At 56.4% G+C, this 17,339-nt stretch overlaps 1 protein-coding gene across 1 annotated transcript in view; it reads right to left on the reverse strand.

Annotated features, from left to right (window-relative positions):
• Positions 1–17,339, reverse strand: part of GLI2 (GLI family zinc finger 2) — a 250,631-nt gene that overhangs the window by 174,918 nt on the left and 58,374 nt on the right. The window contains exon 2 of the mRNA XM_044388281.3: positions 8,755–8,929. Coding sequence (XP_044244216.3) covers positions 8,755–8,899 — 145 coding nt within the window. The 5' untranslated portion in view covers positions 8,900–8,929. The remainder of the gene's footprint in view (positions 1–8,754; positions 8,930–17,339) is intronic.

The following is a 17,339-nucleotide window of genomic DNA, read 5'->3' on the forward strand; positions in this document are numbered from 1 at the left end:
GATCTGAGCGAGCAGCTGCGCCCTCTCGGCCCCTGGGTCTGCGAGGCCACGCAGCTGCAGCCCGGGGACTTACCAGGGCCTTACTCAGACGTCAGAGCCTTTCCAGGTCCCACTCTTTCCCTGAAATATTTTGATCACTCTGGGCATCAGGTAGCGGCCACAGCCGGATTGCGAGTGGGGGTGCGTGGTTTGTCCACGGGGCCACAGCCCCTGGGGACAGAGACTGTGGCTCCTACTTCTGGGATGCCTCCCCCCTCCCTCCTCCCTGCCCCCTCTGGCACCGGCACAGGCTTCTGAGAGGGCAGCAGTCCATTCAAAAGTACCGCTTTGGCCTTCTTGCCCATCAATGTGCATTCAAAGAAGAGGCTCCAACAGAGCTGGAAGAGGACCTCAGCCCGTGTGGGCGAGTGGCCACGCATCCACGCTGGAGCCCCAGTCCCCCCCAGGCCTCACTCCCGAGCAGTCCTTCCCCTCTCAGGCCCCACCCGACTACCCCACCCTGGAGCTACATGGGCCAAACGCTGCCTCCCAGGCCCCCGCACTCCCACCAGGCCACTCTGCTGCCCCTTCTGCCCACCCTTTCGTCTTTCCACTTGGCGAAACCCTGCACATCCTTCAGTGCCCAGCCCCAATGCCGCCTCCCCACGAAGCCTCCTGGGCACGTCTATCACTACCTCCCGAGTGTCCCCGCAGTGCTCTGTTCTCTGTCTCCCAATGCCTTCAACTGGGAGCTCCTGAAGGGCAGAAGGAGGGTTTCCGTGTCGCCCCCTCTCAGACTGGTGTTCATGAACCATCTGTAGGATACACTCATGAGCTCAGGGATCCCAGAGGCACCCAGGCCACCTCTGGAAGGCCACGGGTCTCCCTCCTCTTCCAGGAGCCCCGCTTGCACCCGAAACACCAGGCCTGACTTCATTATCTTCAAAATGTTCCCAAGATCAGAGGCGGTAAGACCTGGCCACAAACATAAAATAAATTATCCCCCCACACCAATGATAAATGGTTCTATTAGCAAACCAGATTGTTAAACTCCGATATAACAGAACGCAGGAAACTGGGGCCCATCCATTCTCCCTCTGGCGCACACTGAGTTGTAAATAGGTTATTTTGTGTGTAAATAACACATTAAAACACAGCATTAGCTGTGTCTTTTGATAGAGAGGAAATTGTTACAAATAAATAATTCCGGACAGGAATGTAAAATAAGCCAGATTTAATAGTGCATGCCTGGTGCAGCCGTGTTAAACATGACTAAAATGATAAACCCCAGAATATACTAATAGTAAACTATGCACTGACATCAAAGTAATGAGACTGTATTTTTTACCAAGCTTTAGAAATGCTAAAATTAGTTTTGACAGAACCAAACGTCAGAAAAATGTTTCCAACATAAACACCATCAATTTGGGAAGCTGGGGTTTGGGACAGGACGAGGGCAGGGCTGGGAGCAGCTGTGTCCCATACCATGGGCAATTCCTGGTGCATCGGTTTCCGGTCCCAGGGGTGTCACCGGATGACCCTTTGTGCCTCAGGTCTCGGGACCTCGGCTTCCACATCCGTAAAATGAACAGATTTCTCCCAGTTCTGTAACTGGAAATGGCTTTGACACTTACTTTCCCCAACTCTGCAACAGTTAAACATGCACAACGAACCACAAGACGCGAGGCCACGTCTGCCAGGCGTGGCCAAGGCCCCATGGAGGAAACAGGAGCCCAAGCCACCAGGACGGCCCTCGGCGTCTTCCATTCCCTGTGGGCAGAGCTCACAAGCTCACATGCACCAGCCAAAACCACACAACGTGGGTCTGAAGGGGAAATGTGTGTGCGCTGGCCTCGACAACCAAGGGGGAGAGGCCAGGCCGGCCGGTGGAAGGCTCCCAGAGCACAGACCCAGGGCTGGGCCTTGAACGCCGAGCCAAGGTGGGGCAGGGGCTGCTCTGTTAGGGCCAAGTGGGGCATCTACTCTGATTTAGATGGCAGCTGTTTCGTTTGTTTGTCTAAGATTTATTTATCTTCAGAGAGAGAGAGAAAGAATCTCTAGCAGACTCCCCGCTGAGTGCAGATCCCGATGTGGGGCTTGATCCCTCGACCCCAAGATCATGCCCTGAGCCAAAACCAAGGGTCGGATGCTTTCGATGGACTGAGCCACCCAGGTGCCCCTGGATGGCAGCTGTTCTGAGTGCGTTCAGGGCGGCCTCTAGAGCATGAGGTCTCAGGGTGGCATGAGACCATGGCACGAGAGAGGAAGGGGCATTCAGATTCGTGTTGCTGATGTTTACTTCATCCCTGCGCAGACCCTCTGATAGGCACTCTGTGAATGCTTTCCCATTTCAGCTCCCAGAGCCAGGTGTAGTGCCCATCACTGTCTCCTGTCTCCACTCCACAGACTTGAGAAAAGTTAGCCGGCTAATTCCAGAGCGCACAGCTAGCAGTGGGGAGCTGGGAAGAGCCCAGGTCCTTCCCACCATTTCCTGCTGCGGGCCGGAAGGAGTCTCCAACTCCCACCTCGGCCCCTGGTGCCCCGACCCTCCAGCACAGCCCTGGCACATGAGACCTCACCGGCAAGGGCGTCATTAAGCCATTCAGGGCTCCCCCACCCCAGAAAACACCCAGGCGGGTCTCACTGCATCCCGCTTCCTGGGTGCAAGAAGCTGTTGGGGAGGACTGAGCTCTGCTCTTGGAAAAAGTCTGATGGGAACTGGCTGTTCCATGTGGTTGGGCCATTAAAACAAACTCGGTAGCAGCGACAACAGCCATGCTGAAAATCACTTAAATAAGAATAATTGCCCACTTAGTCACACCTGAGCACATCCTCGAGCCCAAGGCGAAAGTGTGCGGCCCCAGTGGAGCCATTCAGGTAGGCCGGGGAGGCTGGCCGGCTCGGTGAGCTGCAGAGGGCCTCAGGAGGGGAGCTGGGGCCAAGGAGCAGGCCCGCCCGACTGACCCTGGCCCTTGGGGACCTACACCAGCCCACTGGCACGCACCGGCCTGACAGTATCAGACTCCCCTCCCTCTGCAATCATTTATCAGGTGTCTGCCTTGCTGGGGAGTTTTGAACAAGCAATGCCCTGCCCATAGGGCATCCTAGGGGGATGGCCCAGAAGCAGAGAGAGGGCAAAGACACGGGGGCTCAGAAGCATTTACCAAGGACAGGGCATACTAAGGTCCAGGTGACTTGGGTACATCTCCTCCCCTGGCACCCCAGCAAGAATGCTCACCACCTGACTCGATTATAGACCCTGGTATTCACGTAGTATTCCAAGACTGACAGGGATGCCTCGCCACCGAGCAAACACGTGCCTGGAAGAAACTTTCGAAGAAGCCAGCAGGGCCAGTGGACAAGATGGCCGGGCGGCCGGGGCAGTGGGGAGCACAGAAGCCCCCTGCAGCAAGGAGCCACGGGCCGAGGGTCACCCAGTCCTCAAGCCTGGTGGACAAGCAGGCCACCGCCCAGCCAGTACAAACCAGCTGCACGCGGTTAGCACGCCCCACCCCCCTGGAAACACTCCCTGCCTTGGACCAACCACATCCGTATGCACATACCCACTCCAGGCCCTGGCTGGGAGAAATTCCATTCCAGCAGGTCTGGAGTGGCCTGGGAATCTGCATTTATTACAGCTGTTTCATGGGATTCTGAGGCGTGGCCAGCTTCGGCAACCTGCAGCCTGATCCCGCCCTCTAGCATACAGGGGAGAAGGCTGAGTGAGCAAGGCCAGCGACCCACTCAGGTCACCTACCCAGGACAGCCTGTGGTAGTGAAGCGAAGCAGGACGGCAGGTCAGAGCTAATTCCCAGCCCAGGGCTCCCTCCACCACTCTCGAGAAGGAAGCCCGCAGAAATCTGGTCTGCCGGCCCCCTGCCCAGCCTCAACAAGTCGACTAGCAAGAGTCACCAGTGAAGTGTCTAAGTCAAGCAGAACCTCCAGGGCCTGGAAAAGGAAAACTAGCAATAGTTCGTAAAGCAGAGACTTCACTCGGGCCTCAACCAGAGCTAACTTAGTGCCCGCCACTTTACATTGCTAACCCAAGTAATTCTCACAACACTGTGAGGTAGGGATCATCCCTGCGTCCATTTTGCAGATGTGGAAATGGAGGCTCGGACCTGCCCAAGGTCGGCAGAGCTGGGCCTTACCCGGGTGTGGCTCCAGGGTCTGAGCTGTTTCTTACCGCTTCTCTGGACCGCCTGTGAGAAGAGTGGCTGAGGGAGCAGCCACTCCCCGGGAGGTGGCCTGTGCCAGGCTGGCGTGAGCACCTCCCGTCTCCCGTAATTGTCCCATAGCAGCTCTACGTATGATTCCCACTTCACATACGGCAAGTCGCGCCCTGTCTCGTGCAGCTAGACCACAGAGGGCCCAACGCTTACGAGGGCATCAGAATCCCGGCAACTTCCTGGGGCCCACTCGAGGAAGCAGTGCTCCTGGAGGCCCGGGGTGGGGCCCAGCTCCCAGGGACGCTGCTGGGGCTGGTGGGGGACCACACGGGGAGGACCCTGGCCCAGCACGTAGTGGGCGTGCCGCAACAGTTAGGTGCTGCCGTAGGCGCCTCGCAGAGCTTCTAAAGCCCATCTGGCGCTGTGACCTCAGGGACTTAGCAAAGCTCTCAGACCAAGACTCGGTTCCAAGTTTCATGGCTCCAGACTTTCCGATCGTCCCAGCCCGGAGGCCTGGAGTAGCTGGGTCCCTGGTGCTTGGCTGAGGCGCCCAGACAGGTTCAGAAATATTTTTGGAAAGAAAACCCACTGTTGCGGAGGAAAATACGACAGCATTTGGGCAGTTTTGGTGAAAAGCAATGAAAAACATCTGAATCAAATTGCCTTTAAAATTACGCCATTTTAAAAATTAAAGGGGAAAAAAGCTCTGGGCCAAAATGTGTTTTTAAAAGATTTATGGCCTCCAAAGTGTTAGCACCACCGCTCAAGAGGCTGGGAAAGGACCCACCGGCCTGGGCCTCTGCCGTCTGCTCCCGCCAGCTGCTCCCGCCAGACAGGTGATTCACTGAACCTGCCCCCCGTCTGACCACAGTGCTGCTTCGCCCTCTGCCACCGCCCTGCTCTGCTGTGCACACGTGGGCTCGGAGAGGCAGGGACTCGAAACGCCCAGCCCCCAGCAGGTCCGACCTCATGTCAGCTAAGGGAGGTCAAGCAACAGGGGCCACGCAGGCCAGGTGACTTTCAGGCCCCTCTGCAAGTAAGTCATGGCCTCAGACTTCCACGAACTGGCCATCTGGAAGAGAGGAGGTGCCATCAGGCTGCTGGACAGACAAGCGACTCTCTGTGCCTGGTGCAGAGACTGGACAGTTACCACCGAGTATCAGTGGGCTGGGCTTTAAGGCCCAAATCACCCACCAACAGTCTAAAGTCACCATCTAAAAGCAAATACTGAAAAAAGATGCTCACCATGTGACAGGAAAGAGATGGAGCCTCAGATCCTGCTCTCTGTTAAAGCAGCGGGTGACCTTGGGCAAGTCCCTTCCCTACCTCGTCTCAGTCTCATTTACAAAATGGAGAGGCTCCGAGCACTCATGAAATAGACGTGCCTGCCACGCCAGCCTCGTACCCAGCAGCTCTGTGTGCTGGGAGACGTTCAACAGCAGGCTCTGGCAGAAGACGGCAGGAGCCGACAGCCCTGATTTGTAGGGTCTGCCAATTTTCTGGCCTTAACTACTCCCACTGTGGCCAACTTCTCGTTACCCACCTAAGGTCAAGGGTGGCAGAATTGGAAGATGTCTATAAACACTCCACTCACACAAGTCAGCCGGGGCTGGCTCCAGCACACCCCTGCTCTCAGAGCAGTTACATTCTAATAGAGGGTTCTAGAAGGCTTAAGGGTCCTTAAGAACCAAAGGGATGAGCTTCCTGCATTCATCGTCCATCACCCTGAGTCCCCTCTGGGCGACCACTGCTAATGGTACTTCCAGGTAATCTAAAGTTGTGACAGAGGTAGGATATGATTTGTATCCTGCTTTTTTCACTTACTATTAGACCATAGGCACATCCCCCCGGCCACATTATTATAGAGTCTTGATAAATATTTTCGATGGCTACATAATGTTCTAGTCAACGAATATTCCGTAGTTTGATTAATCAATCTTCTCTCCTGGAACACACAAGCTTAGTATTTTGTGGCTTATCACACATTGGTCCAGAGGATGGCTGAGTCTTGTCTGAGGATGTCGGGGGCACTGTGGTGAGTAACCAGCAGCTATGACAAAGGGACCAGAGAGCCTAGAAACCGGCAGGGCTGCAAGGTGTCCAGATGTGGCGGGGAGGGGGGGAGCCTATATTCCAGACCACCTTCTGGCCTCTCGATCCAATCCTTTTGCCCCACCCCCCGTTCCAGGGGCTTCAATCCCACCACTGGGATTATATGGCTCTGGTTCTAAGAATGAACATACGAACATACCTCTTTAGGCAGAAAGAAACAGCCTAAGTGTTCAGTGACAGAAGACTGTCGCGAGATCATGAAGACTTCGGATGACATCTTGGGAAAACAGGGCCCAGAATGGAAAAGGGCACAGCCCTGGGGATGTGGCTGCAATTAGGACCCAGGCCAGCCCCCTCCGGGCTGCGCCACTGGGCCTCTCCCACCCCATCCATGGAACACAGTGTCATGGTACACGGGCAACGGGGCCCCCATTCCAAGATACCCCCGGCCTTGCCCTGTACAGGAGCGGTTACTCCTGCCTGACTCCTGGAGGGCCCTTCCCCATAATCTGTGCAGACAAGGCCACCGAGGCTGGGGGGCGGGGTGTTGAGGAGGCCCTCCCAGTGCCAGCTGTGCTTGATTCGAGACTCATTCCAAAGACAGGTCACATCCACCCTCTGCTGGAACCGCATCAGCCAAGTGCTCCTCTGGGGGCGGGGAAGGAGGGGACGGGGGCCTGCAGGGATGGGCAGGGTCAGCATCCTAGGGTGAGGGTGAGGGTGGGGTAGATCAGGGTTGGATGCCTCCGTGGACCCACTGCACCCCAAGCTATAGACCTGCTGCCCGTCTCCCCAGCTCGAGATCCCCTCCAGCATTTGCTGTTACTGCACATTGGTGACAACCAGGTCTGACGCTAGAGGGGCTTCCCCCAATTACAGCCTAATCACTGTCTAATTACTGCCTCTCTCTGTTCTCTGCTTCTGCGGCATGGCAGTAAATCTCACTGTGTGGCCGGTCATGATCCACTCGGGGCTCGGGAGAGGCTGGTCCAGGCCAAGGCAGGGACAGCAGAGGGCCCAGGGGCAGGCCAGAGAGGCACTGAGGCTCAAGCTTGCCAGAGCTCACTCAGGCCCCAGAGACCCATGTGTCTGCCCATCGGGCAGAGAGGGACACCTTGAGCGGTCTCCACAGGGCAGGGTAAGCCCTGGAGAAGGAACAGATCACATGCAGACAGAGCCAGGCCCAGGTCGAGCCAACCCTGGGACCAGGCCGCAGGGCCTCCCAGCCACCTCCAGACTCCCACTCTCAGTCTCCCGACCCCCCGCTCCTCCCTCTCCTCATCTCCTGACACCACCCCGTGTGGGGAGCCCACCCTGGGCGTTGGCTCCTTCCTCCACCCTAGCTGGTCACACAGGGAGGGCCTGGGGAGCTCATCTCCAAGAGGGACAGGGGTCGAGAGGCATTACCCAGGTAGGGAGGCCAAACACCCACCTCCCCCGCCACAGGAGCAAAAAGGTTGGTCCTGGATCTCCCTCTCCTGACTTGGGCCACACTGCCTGATAATGACCTCCAACTGCGAATCACAGAGGGGGTGGGGGGGTGCGGGGGGGGGTAAAAATAAACGACCTAGAGTAACAACAACCTAGAGGTCCTCCAGTTCACACTTGGAAACACCGACTCTCTCCTCCCCCTCCAAGTGTCTCCCCGATTCCCTGGGCTCCAGCCCCAGTGGCGCCCAGGGCCGGCCATGGACCGGGAGCGCCAGCATCATCTGAGTTCTGGTGGAAAATGCAGACAGTCGGCCCCGCCCGCCCAACTTGCTGAATTGGGCTCCGCACTTGAGCAAGCCTTGAGCAAGCCCTGCTGCGTGTGTGAGCGCATCAAAGTATGAGAGGCACCGCCCCCGCTTGCACACCCGGCCCGCGGGGGCGAAGCTGCCCCCGCTGCTCTCTGAGCTGTGCCTGAGCGGCGGGAGCAACAGGCCATGACTAAATGCACTTGAATAAAAAGGGAAAGAAAAGAAATCTAAGACTCTCCATTCCTCAGAGACAGAAATAGTTCTGTGGCCTCCAGATGGACTGCGGGCACGCAAGGGGAGGTCTCGCCTTCCCGCCAAACTTTCCCGACGGGATGCTGGCACGGACCAGTGGAAACCAGAGACTATTTCTCTTCGGGGCAGTAAATGAGAGGCTGTGGCTCGTGTAGTCCTTCTGTTATAATTAAGTTGGCCAGAAATTCACCTAAGGATACTAAATTCCATACCTGACCCTCTAATTACAGCCAGAAGGGATCAGGAGACAATTACTTTCCAAAATAGTCCTTGGCGAGCCAGAGGCCAGGAGCCGTGTCTCTGGCACATCTCGAATGTGCCAAGCGAACGCACCCGGCAGATTGAGGACGGCCAGACCCCCCCCCCCCCCCGAGAAACTTGCCGGCAAACATCATGGGGCCTGGGATCCCCGGGAGCAGGGGAGGGATGGGGGGCGCCCTCCTCTTCGCCCCCCATAAACCCAGCATGCCTGCTTGATGACATCGAACACCAGTCTAATTAAATCCTAACGGGCTAATGAAAAACACCCCTGCTGCCCGCCAAGCGTGCAGAACACAAAGTACCTCCGTGGGCAGCCACCGCCGCCGCCGCCGTGGCCACCGCGAGAGCAGAGGCCTTCCTGCCCGGGTCGGGGAAAGCGGCACCCTCCAGGCTCCCACTTTTGGCGTCTTTCTTCTCCGTGGCAGTGACTGAGGCCGACATCTCCATCTCAGCCGCTCATAGTCCTGGGTGACAGCCCTGGAGGGAAAGACAAAGACGCTCACCAACACTGACTGCCCCCAGACCCAGCCGGGATCCGCCGACCCAGATTCACGGCCGCCGCGCACCGCCGAAGCAGCCGGCTTAATTCTCTTCTAATTGGGAAGGAGGGTTTAATTAATTTTGAGAATTATTAGTTCTGAGATTCATCTGGTCTTGGGAACGACCTCACGGACACCAGCCGAGCGCGTTCGTTGCCCCCTACCCCAGATTTTTAAAAAATCCGAGCCATAAGTTCCTACCGCCCATAGTGGCGAGGAGCAAGGACCACTTTGAGAAACGACATCCGAAGTAATGGCCTCCAACTCGGGACCACAGGAAAATAAAAATAAGTAGAGTAACAATGACTCAGTGGTCCTCGAAGGAAAGCCTTCGTTTTCCTGTTCCTCCCCTGCTCACCAGGATCCACCTCTCGTTTCTTTGTGCCTATGCGCATTCATTCATTCATTCATTCATTCAACAGATTTTCCAGCGTTTACTCCCTGGCACAAATTCAGTCAACACATGTTTAAGCCCCTATTATGTATGAGGCATCCGTCTGGTGCTGAAGGTACAGTCCACGGAGTTTACATTCTACTTGGGAAGGAGAGCATATAGAAGAGAGGGAGAAATCAATGCGTATTGAGTTTCAGTTAGCAAGAAGCAGCATGAAAGAAGAGAGCTAAGTGGTAGGATAGAGCGGGGTGGGAGGGGCTGAGGGGCTGCTGCCTTGCCTCTCTGAGGATGGAATGGGGTGCCACGCGAAGCTCTGAGGGGGTCTGTAGCAGCCAGAAGGCAGAGGCAGGAGCCACGGACCTGGGTGGGTGGAGGCTGGCTTGTTTGAAGAACAGCAAGGTGAGTACAGGCCGCCCAGGGTTCTGAGCAGAGGGGGGACAAGACAGGTCTCATGTATCGGGGTCACTCTACTGTTGTGTGAGAGCTGATTTGGGGGGAGGGGGGCACTACCGAAATCACCCAGTGAGACATGATGGCAGTCTGGGTTAAGGGGGTGGTGGTGGAATGCAGAGATCAGACCTTCTAGGGCTTGGACATGGGGTGTGGTGGAAAGAGGGGGAGCACTGGGGGTTGCAGGGCACAGGTAACGCTCTGTCTGCAGCTGAGTGCTGGGTCACAGTTGAGCTTTTCACTAATAATGCCTCATCACTCGCAGAGACTGCTAACAGGTTATTTGTATCAAGTTACAGAATAGAAATGTGAAAGCCAACCTTCTTAAAAGAAGAGTAGTAGTGTCAAAGATGGCGCCTATTTTTGGCTGAGGACCTGGAGGAATGAAGGGTGGTGCCATTGGCTGGAATGGAGCCTAGCAGGTGAGAAGCAGGTCTGCGGCAGAAATCAGGAGCTCAGTCTGGGCCACGCTAAGTTTGAAATGCTTATTAAGCCACACAGAGACTGCTGGAAATGTAAGTTCAGAGCTCGGGGGAGAGGTAGAGGCTGGAGACAGGAATATGGCAGCCAACGGGCAAGATATCTGAAGGAGAGGGTGGAAGCGAAGAAGCACAGAAAGTTCCTGAGCTGAGACAGGGGCATTCCAACATTTCCAGGAAAGAGAGAAGAAACCAGCCAAGGAGAGTAAGCAGGAATGGCCAGTGGGGGAAGGAGAAGGAAAAAGCCATCAGGAGAGTGTGGGGGTGCCAGAAGCCAACACAGGAGTGAAATGCCTTGAAGAGGGGGAGCAATCAGCTCCCTCCCAAGCTACTGAGAGATGGAGACGGTGAGGTCTGAGGGCTGACCAGCTTCAGTCACGTGTGGTGACCAGGGCCCAGGTGGGGGCAGGGGCAGGGGTTCAGGGAACAAGTGCAAGTAGGAGAAACAGGCGCACAAACAATTTAGTCGGGGAATCCGACTAATTTACAAGTTCCAAAAAAGAAGCAAAAAATGACGTGACAACTGGAGAGTCCAGAGGTCTTCTGTGGTTGCTGTGTCAGAAAGGAGGTGGGGCCAGTTTGCAGGGCCTTGAGAAGGGAATGTTCTGGTAGGAAGCCCATGGGTCACAGCAGGGCAGAAACCAAAGGCAGCAGTCAGCTCCATCCTCAGGAGCCTCAAGGTTAAATTCACATCTGCAGGTCCAGAATTCCATCTTGTTAAATCTGCACAAAACTCTCATGTCTTTCTTTTTTTTCTTTAAGATTTTATTTATTTGAGAGAGAGAGAATACAAGCACGAGTGAGGGGAGAGGGAGAGGGAGAAGCAGACTCCCCACTGAGCAGGGAGCCCAACATGGGGCTCAATCCCAGGACCCCAAGATCATGACCCGAGCCAAAGGCAGACACTTAACCAACTGAGACACCCAGGTGCCCCCTCTCGTGTCTTTCTAAGTAGAAAACAGGAAGGGCCAAGAACGATGAAGTGAGATACCAGGGACGGTGCATTGTCCCGTCGGCCTGCCCAGAGAACAGCCCGAATCCCGGACCCCCGGTTCCGTCGGTACACACCAGCCTGTCCTGCTTCCACAATCTTTCAAAACTCCCTGTCAAGGAAACCCAAGGCAGATGGGGGACAGAGAAACCTCCCTGCAGATTCTGGTGAATGATGGGCTTTCCTTTGGCCTCCAGCCTACTTGTGTATGTAATCTGTTCTTTAAGGTTCTGCCTAGGTGATCGGCTCACCAGCACCGCACCCTGGCTCATGCCTGCCCTGCCTTCCCAGCCCCCCCACCCCACGCCTGGCCACAGGAACCACCCTCCCAGCTGTCTGACCTGCACCTCTGGGTCACCTCCCTCCTCCCCGTTTTCCTCCAAAATCTGATCGGCTGTGCTTGCCATCACTTTCCCAAAACACCTCGCTGGTGGGGCCTCTCCAGCAGTCCGCTCTGTACTAGGCCGGCATCCTTCCCTTCCGGGTCAGGGGCCCCTTCCACCACCACCTCTGGTCGTCCTGCAGGTTGTCCTCTCCCCGGACAGCCAGGTGCCTTCCCCAAACCCGAATCTCACCACATCTCTCCCCTGGCCAAGGCCTTGCTGAGTCCCTTGGGCCTTTAAGCGACGTCTTCCTGCAGCCTCCTCTCCCCACGCCTCCTTCACACCCAGCCAGCTGTGACTGGCCCTCCCCTTGTACGCCACCAGGCCTCCACTCAAGCCGGGGCACCGGCAACCCTTCAGCCTTCTGTGGACCGCTACTGTTCCTCCAGGATGCCACTGGGACATCGGCCCCTCTGGGAAGCCCCCCACCCCCTCCCAGCCAGGCTCGCTTCTGCTTAGGGATCTCTGCCTCCAGCCCACACCCCCATATTGAATCCATCATCAGGTCCAGGTCAGGCTGGCACAGACCAACTGCGCAGGAATGCCTGGCAAAGAAAGAAAAGGCCCCTTTGCGGCAGGAAACCTGGGCTCTTTGAAATGCAAGTGATTTTGTGAACAGCCTGCGTTTTCCTCCCAAGAAGCTCAGGTAAAGGAATTCAGGCCCGGGGTTGAAACACACCTGGAATTTGGAAGTAAGGACAAAAATACAAGTAACAGCTGGAACAACAAAACTTTAATAAGCATTTTCCGGGTGCCAAACACCTTACAGGGGGGATCTCATTTAATCCCCACAACATTTTACATAGAAAGAAACCAACGCTTAGGGGCGCCTGAGTGGCTCAGTTGGTTAAGTGACTGCCTTCAGCTCGGGTCATGATCCCGGGGTCCTGGGATCTAGCCCCGCTCAGCGGGGAGTCTGCGTCTCTCTCTGCCCCGCCGCCCCACTCGTGCCCTCTCCCTCTAGAATAAATAATACCTTAAAAAGAAAAAAAGAAAGAAAGGAAGGAAGGAAGGAAGGAAGGAAGAAAGAAAGAAAGAAACACTCAGAGAAGTTGAGTAACTTGCCCAAAGATGCACACTTAGAGGTGTCTGTGCCAGGCCTGGAGCCCAGGCTATCTGGCCCCAAAGGAGACCACCAGTCAAGGGCGGGCAAAAGTGGAGGCTCTGCTTGCGAACACCGGGGAGATGAGGACACCTGTCTGCGGGAGCCGGATGGGGTAGCACGGTTGTCCATTCAGTCACTAACTCTTTATCCAGTAATTCTTTTTTTTTTTTTTAAGACCCATTTATCCATTTGAGAGAGAGAGAGAGAGAGAGAAATAGTATGAGAGGGGGAAGGGCAGAGGGAAAAGGAGAATCCTTGAGCATCCCCGCTGAGCACTGAGCCAATGTGATGCGGGGCTCCATCCCAGGACCCCAAGATCACAACCTGAGCTGAAACCAAGAGTCAGCCGCCCCACTGACTGAGCCGCCCAGGCTCCTCTCAATTCTTTATTGACAATCAGCTTCGCGCCTCACACTGCACTCGGCTGGGAGATGGCTAGGCTCTGCACACGCCCTAAATGAACTGGGTGTCCTTGCCCTGGGTTTGGATACTCACCACCATGGTACCTCTTACATGGCATGGTCGTAACCTATGACACCCCCTCCCCGCCCCCGGGCTTCCTGCTTGACTGTGACCTCCTCCAGGGCAGGGCTGGGCCTTGCACCCTAGGTCCCTGGGCCCAGCTAAGCAGATGTCCAGAACCCTTGTCGAGGGGTAAGGTGGGCCAGGGAGCCAGGCCCCCATCTGGAGGGCGTGGGGCTCAGTGGACCAGAAACCAGCGGAGGGCTCAAGGCACCCACAGGGTCAGCACATGTCACCAAACCCCAGTCGCAGCCCCAGTGAGGCATGGATCCAATCCTTTCCAAATGCAGATGGGGAAACTGAGGCCAACAAGTCAGAACCCTCAGGCTTTAATATTAGGGATGCCAAGGAAAGGAAGAGGTTCCAGAAGGGACTGTGACAATTTCTGTGAAGGGACATAAGAAGCCTGGAAAGAAAAGCAGGAAAAGGCTGTGGGTTTTCTTGGAGAACAGTAGCCGTGGCTCCCCCACGCCAGCACCCCGCCCTGTGATGTTGTCAGAGCGGGTGTCATCAACCCAATCCTTCCAAGGGCGGAAGTGAGCTGCCCCAGGCCACTTTCCACGGAGGGCAAAGGGCCAGGTCCAGAGCCAGGTCCTAGGGCAGTCGTGCCACCCAAAGCCTCAAGGTGTGGCCAGCACAGGACCTGGGTGAACAGACTGTGGGGAGGAAGGGTAGTCTTCAGAGTCCTACCACCCAGACTGCTTTCTGTGGCCTGGGGAACATGTGCGTACCCAGAAGCACCTGCGGTTCCACGGACGCCCGTGGGGAGCTGGCCCAGCAGGGGGGTGGGGGGAGCCTGCGCAGTACGCACCATGCCATAGGCCTGCTCTCCTGCAGATCAGCCGCTGCCCTCCCCTCCCCTGCCAGAGGAAGAAGGCAGTAGACAGAGCCGAGAGGCTGCGTAAAGCACGGGAATTAGTGGGATTAGCACAATTTCTGGGTAAACACCAGGCGCCCAGGGTCCCAGGCAGCCACTTTCACTCCCCAAAGCTCCTCCAGGGCGGTCGCCTCAGCCTTGTCAGCAGCCTCACCTGAGACCCCAGAGGCCAGCTGGGGACAGCAAGGGGGGGTGGAGGGCTCCGGGGTCCCAGACCTCAGCTGGGGGGGATGGGCATGAGGGTCTGTGCTGAAATACTTCCCACAGGCTCCACAAAAGGCTCCAGAATGGGAGGGGCTGGGAGCACAGCACTCATGGGGGCGGGGGGAGGCAGCACCCCCACTTCACCTAGGGAGCTCACACTGCTCAGGCATGTCCAGACAATGCCCGAGAGGAGATGCAACCACACTCCCCAGGTTCTGCTCAGGGAAGGGGGAGCACTGGACCAGGAGCCAGGAGGAGCCGTCTTCAGTAGGAGACCGCAGAGTCACTGGCTCTCCAGGGGGTCCTGGCAGCACCAAGAGCCCCCACAGACATTCCTGGACCTTCTCCCGGAGATTCGGATTCCAGGGGTCCGGGCAGAGAGTTGGGGACAAAATACCGCATGGGTTTTTAAAAATTTCCATGGGTATTTGTGATAACACAGGCAGGTTCAGGAAAACCTCCACGGGGTGCCACTTACGAGGTCGCTTCTAGATCATTTAGAAATTATTCCAAGTAATTTACAGGTTCCAGCCCATGCAAGGCTGCATAACCCTAAGGGGGAAACATACGTTTTCTCTTGGCTAACTTGGAACCCGAAGGGGGTGTCCCTCAGGCCTGAACACGGACAAGACACAGTGCCTCTGAGTCTGCCACCGGCACAAGTCACAAACGCGTTCACACCCGGTGCTCGCCACGGCATCCCGCTTCAGGTCACCGTTAGACCCCAGGGACCTCGCCACCTGAGCCAGCACAGAAGCACTTGCGCTCCTACGGCACGGACGCGGTGCCTTGACATTTGATCGCCGCGTCCAGCACAGCTGGTTTCTCTCGTAATCCCGTGTGTTTTTCTCCTGTGCCGCTAGAGCATCATTCTCAGGAGGGTCCGCGGCACAGAAAAGGTTAAGAACTCCGAGTGAAAGGACTGGCTTGAAAGAATAAATTAATAATCAGAGCAGAATGAGCGAATCACTCGGAAACCTGCAACCCCAGACACCCTCCCGCCACCTGGCTGCTTTGAAGTCCTCTAACGAGTGAGTCACAGGAATTAGAGCGTCTTCCCCGGGCGAAATCGTTCTCCAGAAGAGAGAAGAAACCTTGCCTCCCAGTCCTCGCAGCCACCTCGGGGCCGGGGTGTTCTCACCTCCTCTGATCTCAGCCGAGCGGCATGCGTGCCCCGGCCCCACACGTGTAGACACGCATGGGCACACACAGAGGCCACACAACACACGCAAGCACACCCACAGTCACACACTCACACACACACACAACACACCCTGCCACATGTGTGCACGTATACACGGTCACACGTGCACACACGATCACATGCCACACATAAGAGTACTCACATACACAGGCACACACAGTTACATGTAGAGAGGCACATGCCACGTGCACACGCTCGCACAAGCCACGTGCACACGCTCACACACAATCACGTATGTGCAAAGATACACACACACACACACACACACACGCACAAATAGACCAGAGATAATAAACACCCGCTCGGCCTTGATCAGACTCGCTTTTATGATCGAATTAGATAAAACAGGTGAAATTTCCTGAAGTGAAAAACACACTGTCAGGGCCCCACAGATTAAAGGTAATGATCATTACAAGCTAGTTATCACTAAGAAGAGAGAGCAGACTCCTCCCCTCCCCAGTTGGGGCCCCAAGGTCCTGAGGACCGTCCTGTATCCGCCGGGTGGCTGGGCACCCATCATTTCATCTCGCATCACTTTAGCACTGCCGTCGGGAAAGAGAACATTCTACTGTGTGCTCCCGACCGAGGGGATACCAGCCCAACACCACCGAGCAGAGGCCGGCCACGTAAACGGGAATGGGGGGTTTGACTCTCCAGGTCGGAGGCATGAGGGAGACACATGTGAGCTTCCACACAGCCCCACGCCCCAGCTGGAGCAAAACTGACCCTTCCTCCTCCACCTTGCAAGGGAAGAGGAAGTGGGGGAGGTGAGCGTTCCCCAGGACTACACCAAGCTGGGGACACTCTGCTTGCACTTCATTGCAGGGGGTAAAAGAATCCTATTATATAATATTTATCCGTTTTATTCTCCCAGCATGAGATGTGCTTATGCTTGGACCAGAGCAGTCCACATCAGCTGTGTGTCTTTGGCCATGTTACTGCCCCTCTCTGAGCCTCTGTTTCCTCCCTTGTAACACGGAGCTGCCTTCCTACCTTCCAGGATGGTTGCGAGGACAGTCAAGCTTCCCGGCATGGTTGTTAACACATGTCACAGCAGCTGCCCCACAAACACTGGGTCCCCACTGGGGGTTGGCCAGACAGGACAACCTCTGCAGGCAGGCACCTGCCACCAAGAAAAGGTCACCTGCCTGCGGGGTCCAGGGTGGCAGCACCTGTCGGCAGGACCTCAGGCTTCAGCTGCATCTGGTTCTGGCTTCTCTGTGCCCCTGCCTTTTCTCTGGTGCAGAATCAACACCTCTGTGAAACAGCCCCACTAGGGACCCACAGCAAACCATCTCTAGCGAACCCAGACAAGGGGCTCCAGAGCTGGAGGGTCTGCAGGGCTGGAGGAGGTATGACTGCCTTCCCACCACCAGAGCCTGGGGAAAGGGGTGGAGACACAGCCATGTCGCTGCCCTGTCCCCTGGCTCCTCCCTCTTCCAGTGACCTGACGTGGGGAGGGGAACCACGTAGTCCTGCCTGGGCTGGTCCCTCCAGCACCATCCTGGCCGGGGGTTCTTGCAGCCCCCTGGGGGAGGGAAAACCAGAGCCTGCAGAAGACCCTTGGGACCCTGGCCGGGTCAGATATGGGATAGGAGGTTGGACCATGGAGTCCCAGCTCCCTGACCCCATGGCCAGTGAGACGTTGTACCGTCCCTCCCGAGGTGATGAGGAAACTCACACGTACCAGTGTGTGTGGGATGGGGGCAGACGGTAGCCGCTCCTTACCCAGCACAGAC

This window comes from Ursus arctos, unplaced genomic scaffold, assembly GCF_023065955.2.
Source record: "Ursus arctos isolate Adak ecotype North America unplaced genomic scaffold, UrsArc2.0 scaffold_1, whole genome shotgun sequence".
Classification (NCBI taxonomy): domain Eukaryota; kingdom Metazoa; phylum Chordata; class Mammalia; order Carnivora; family Ursidae; genus Ursus; species Ursus arctos.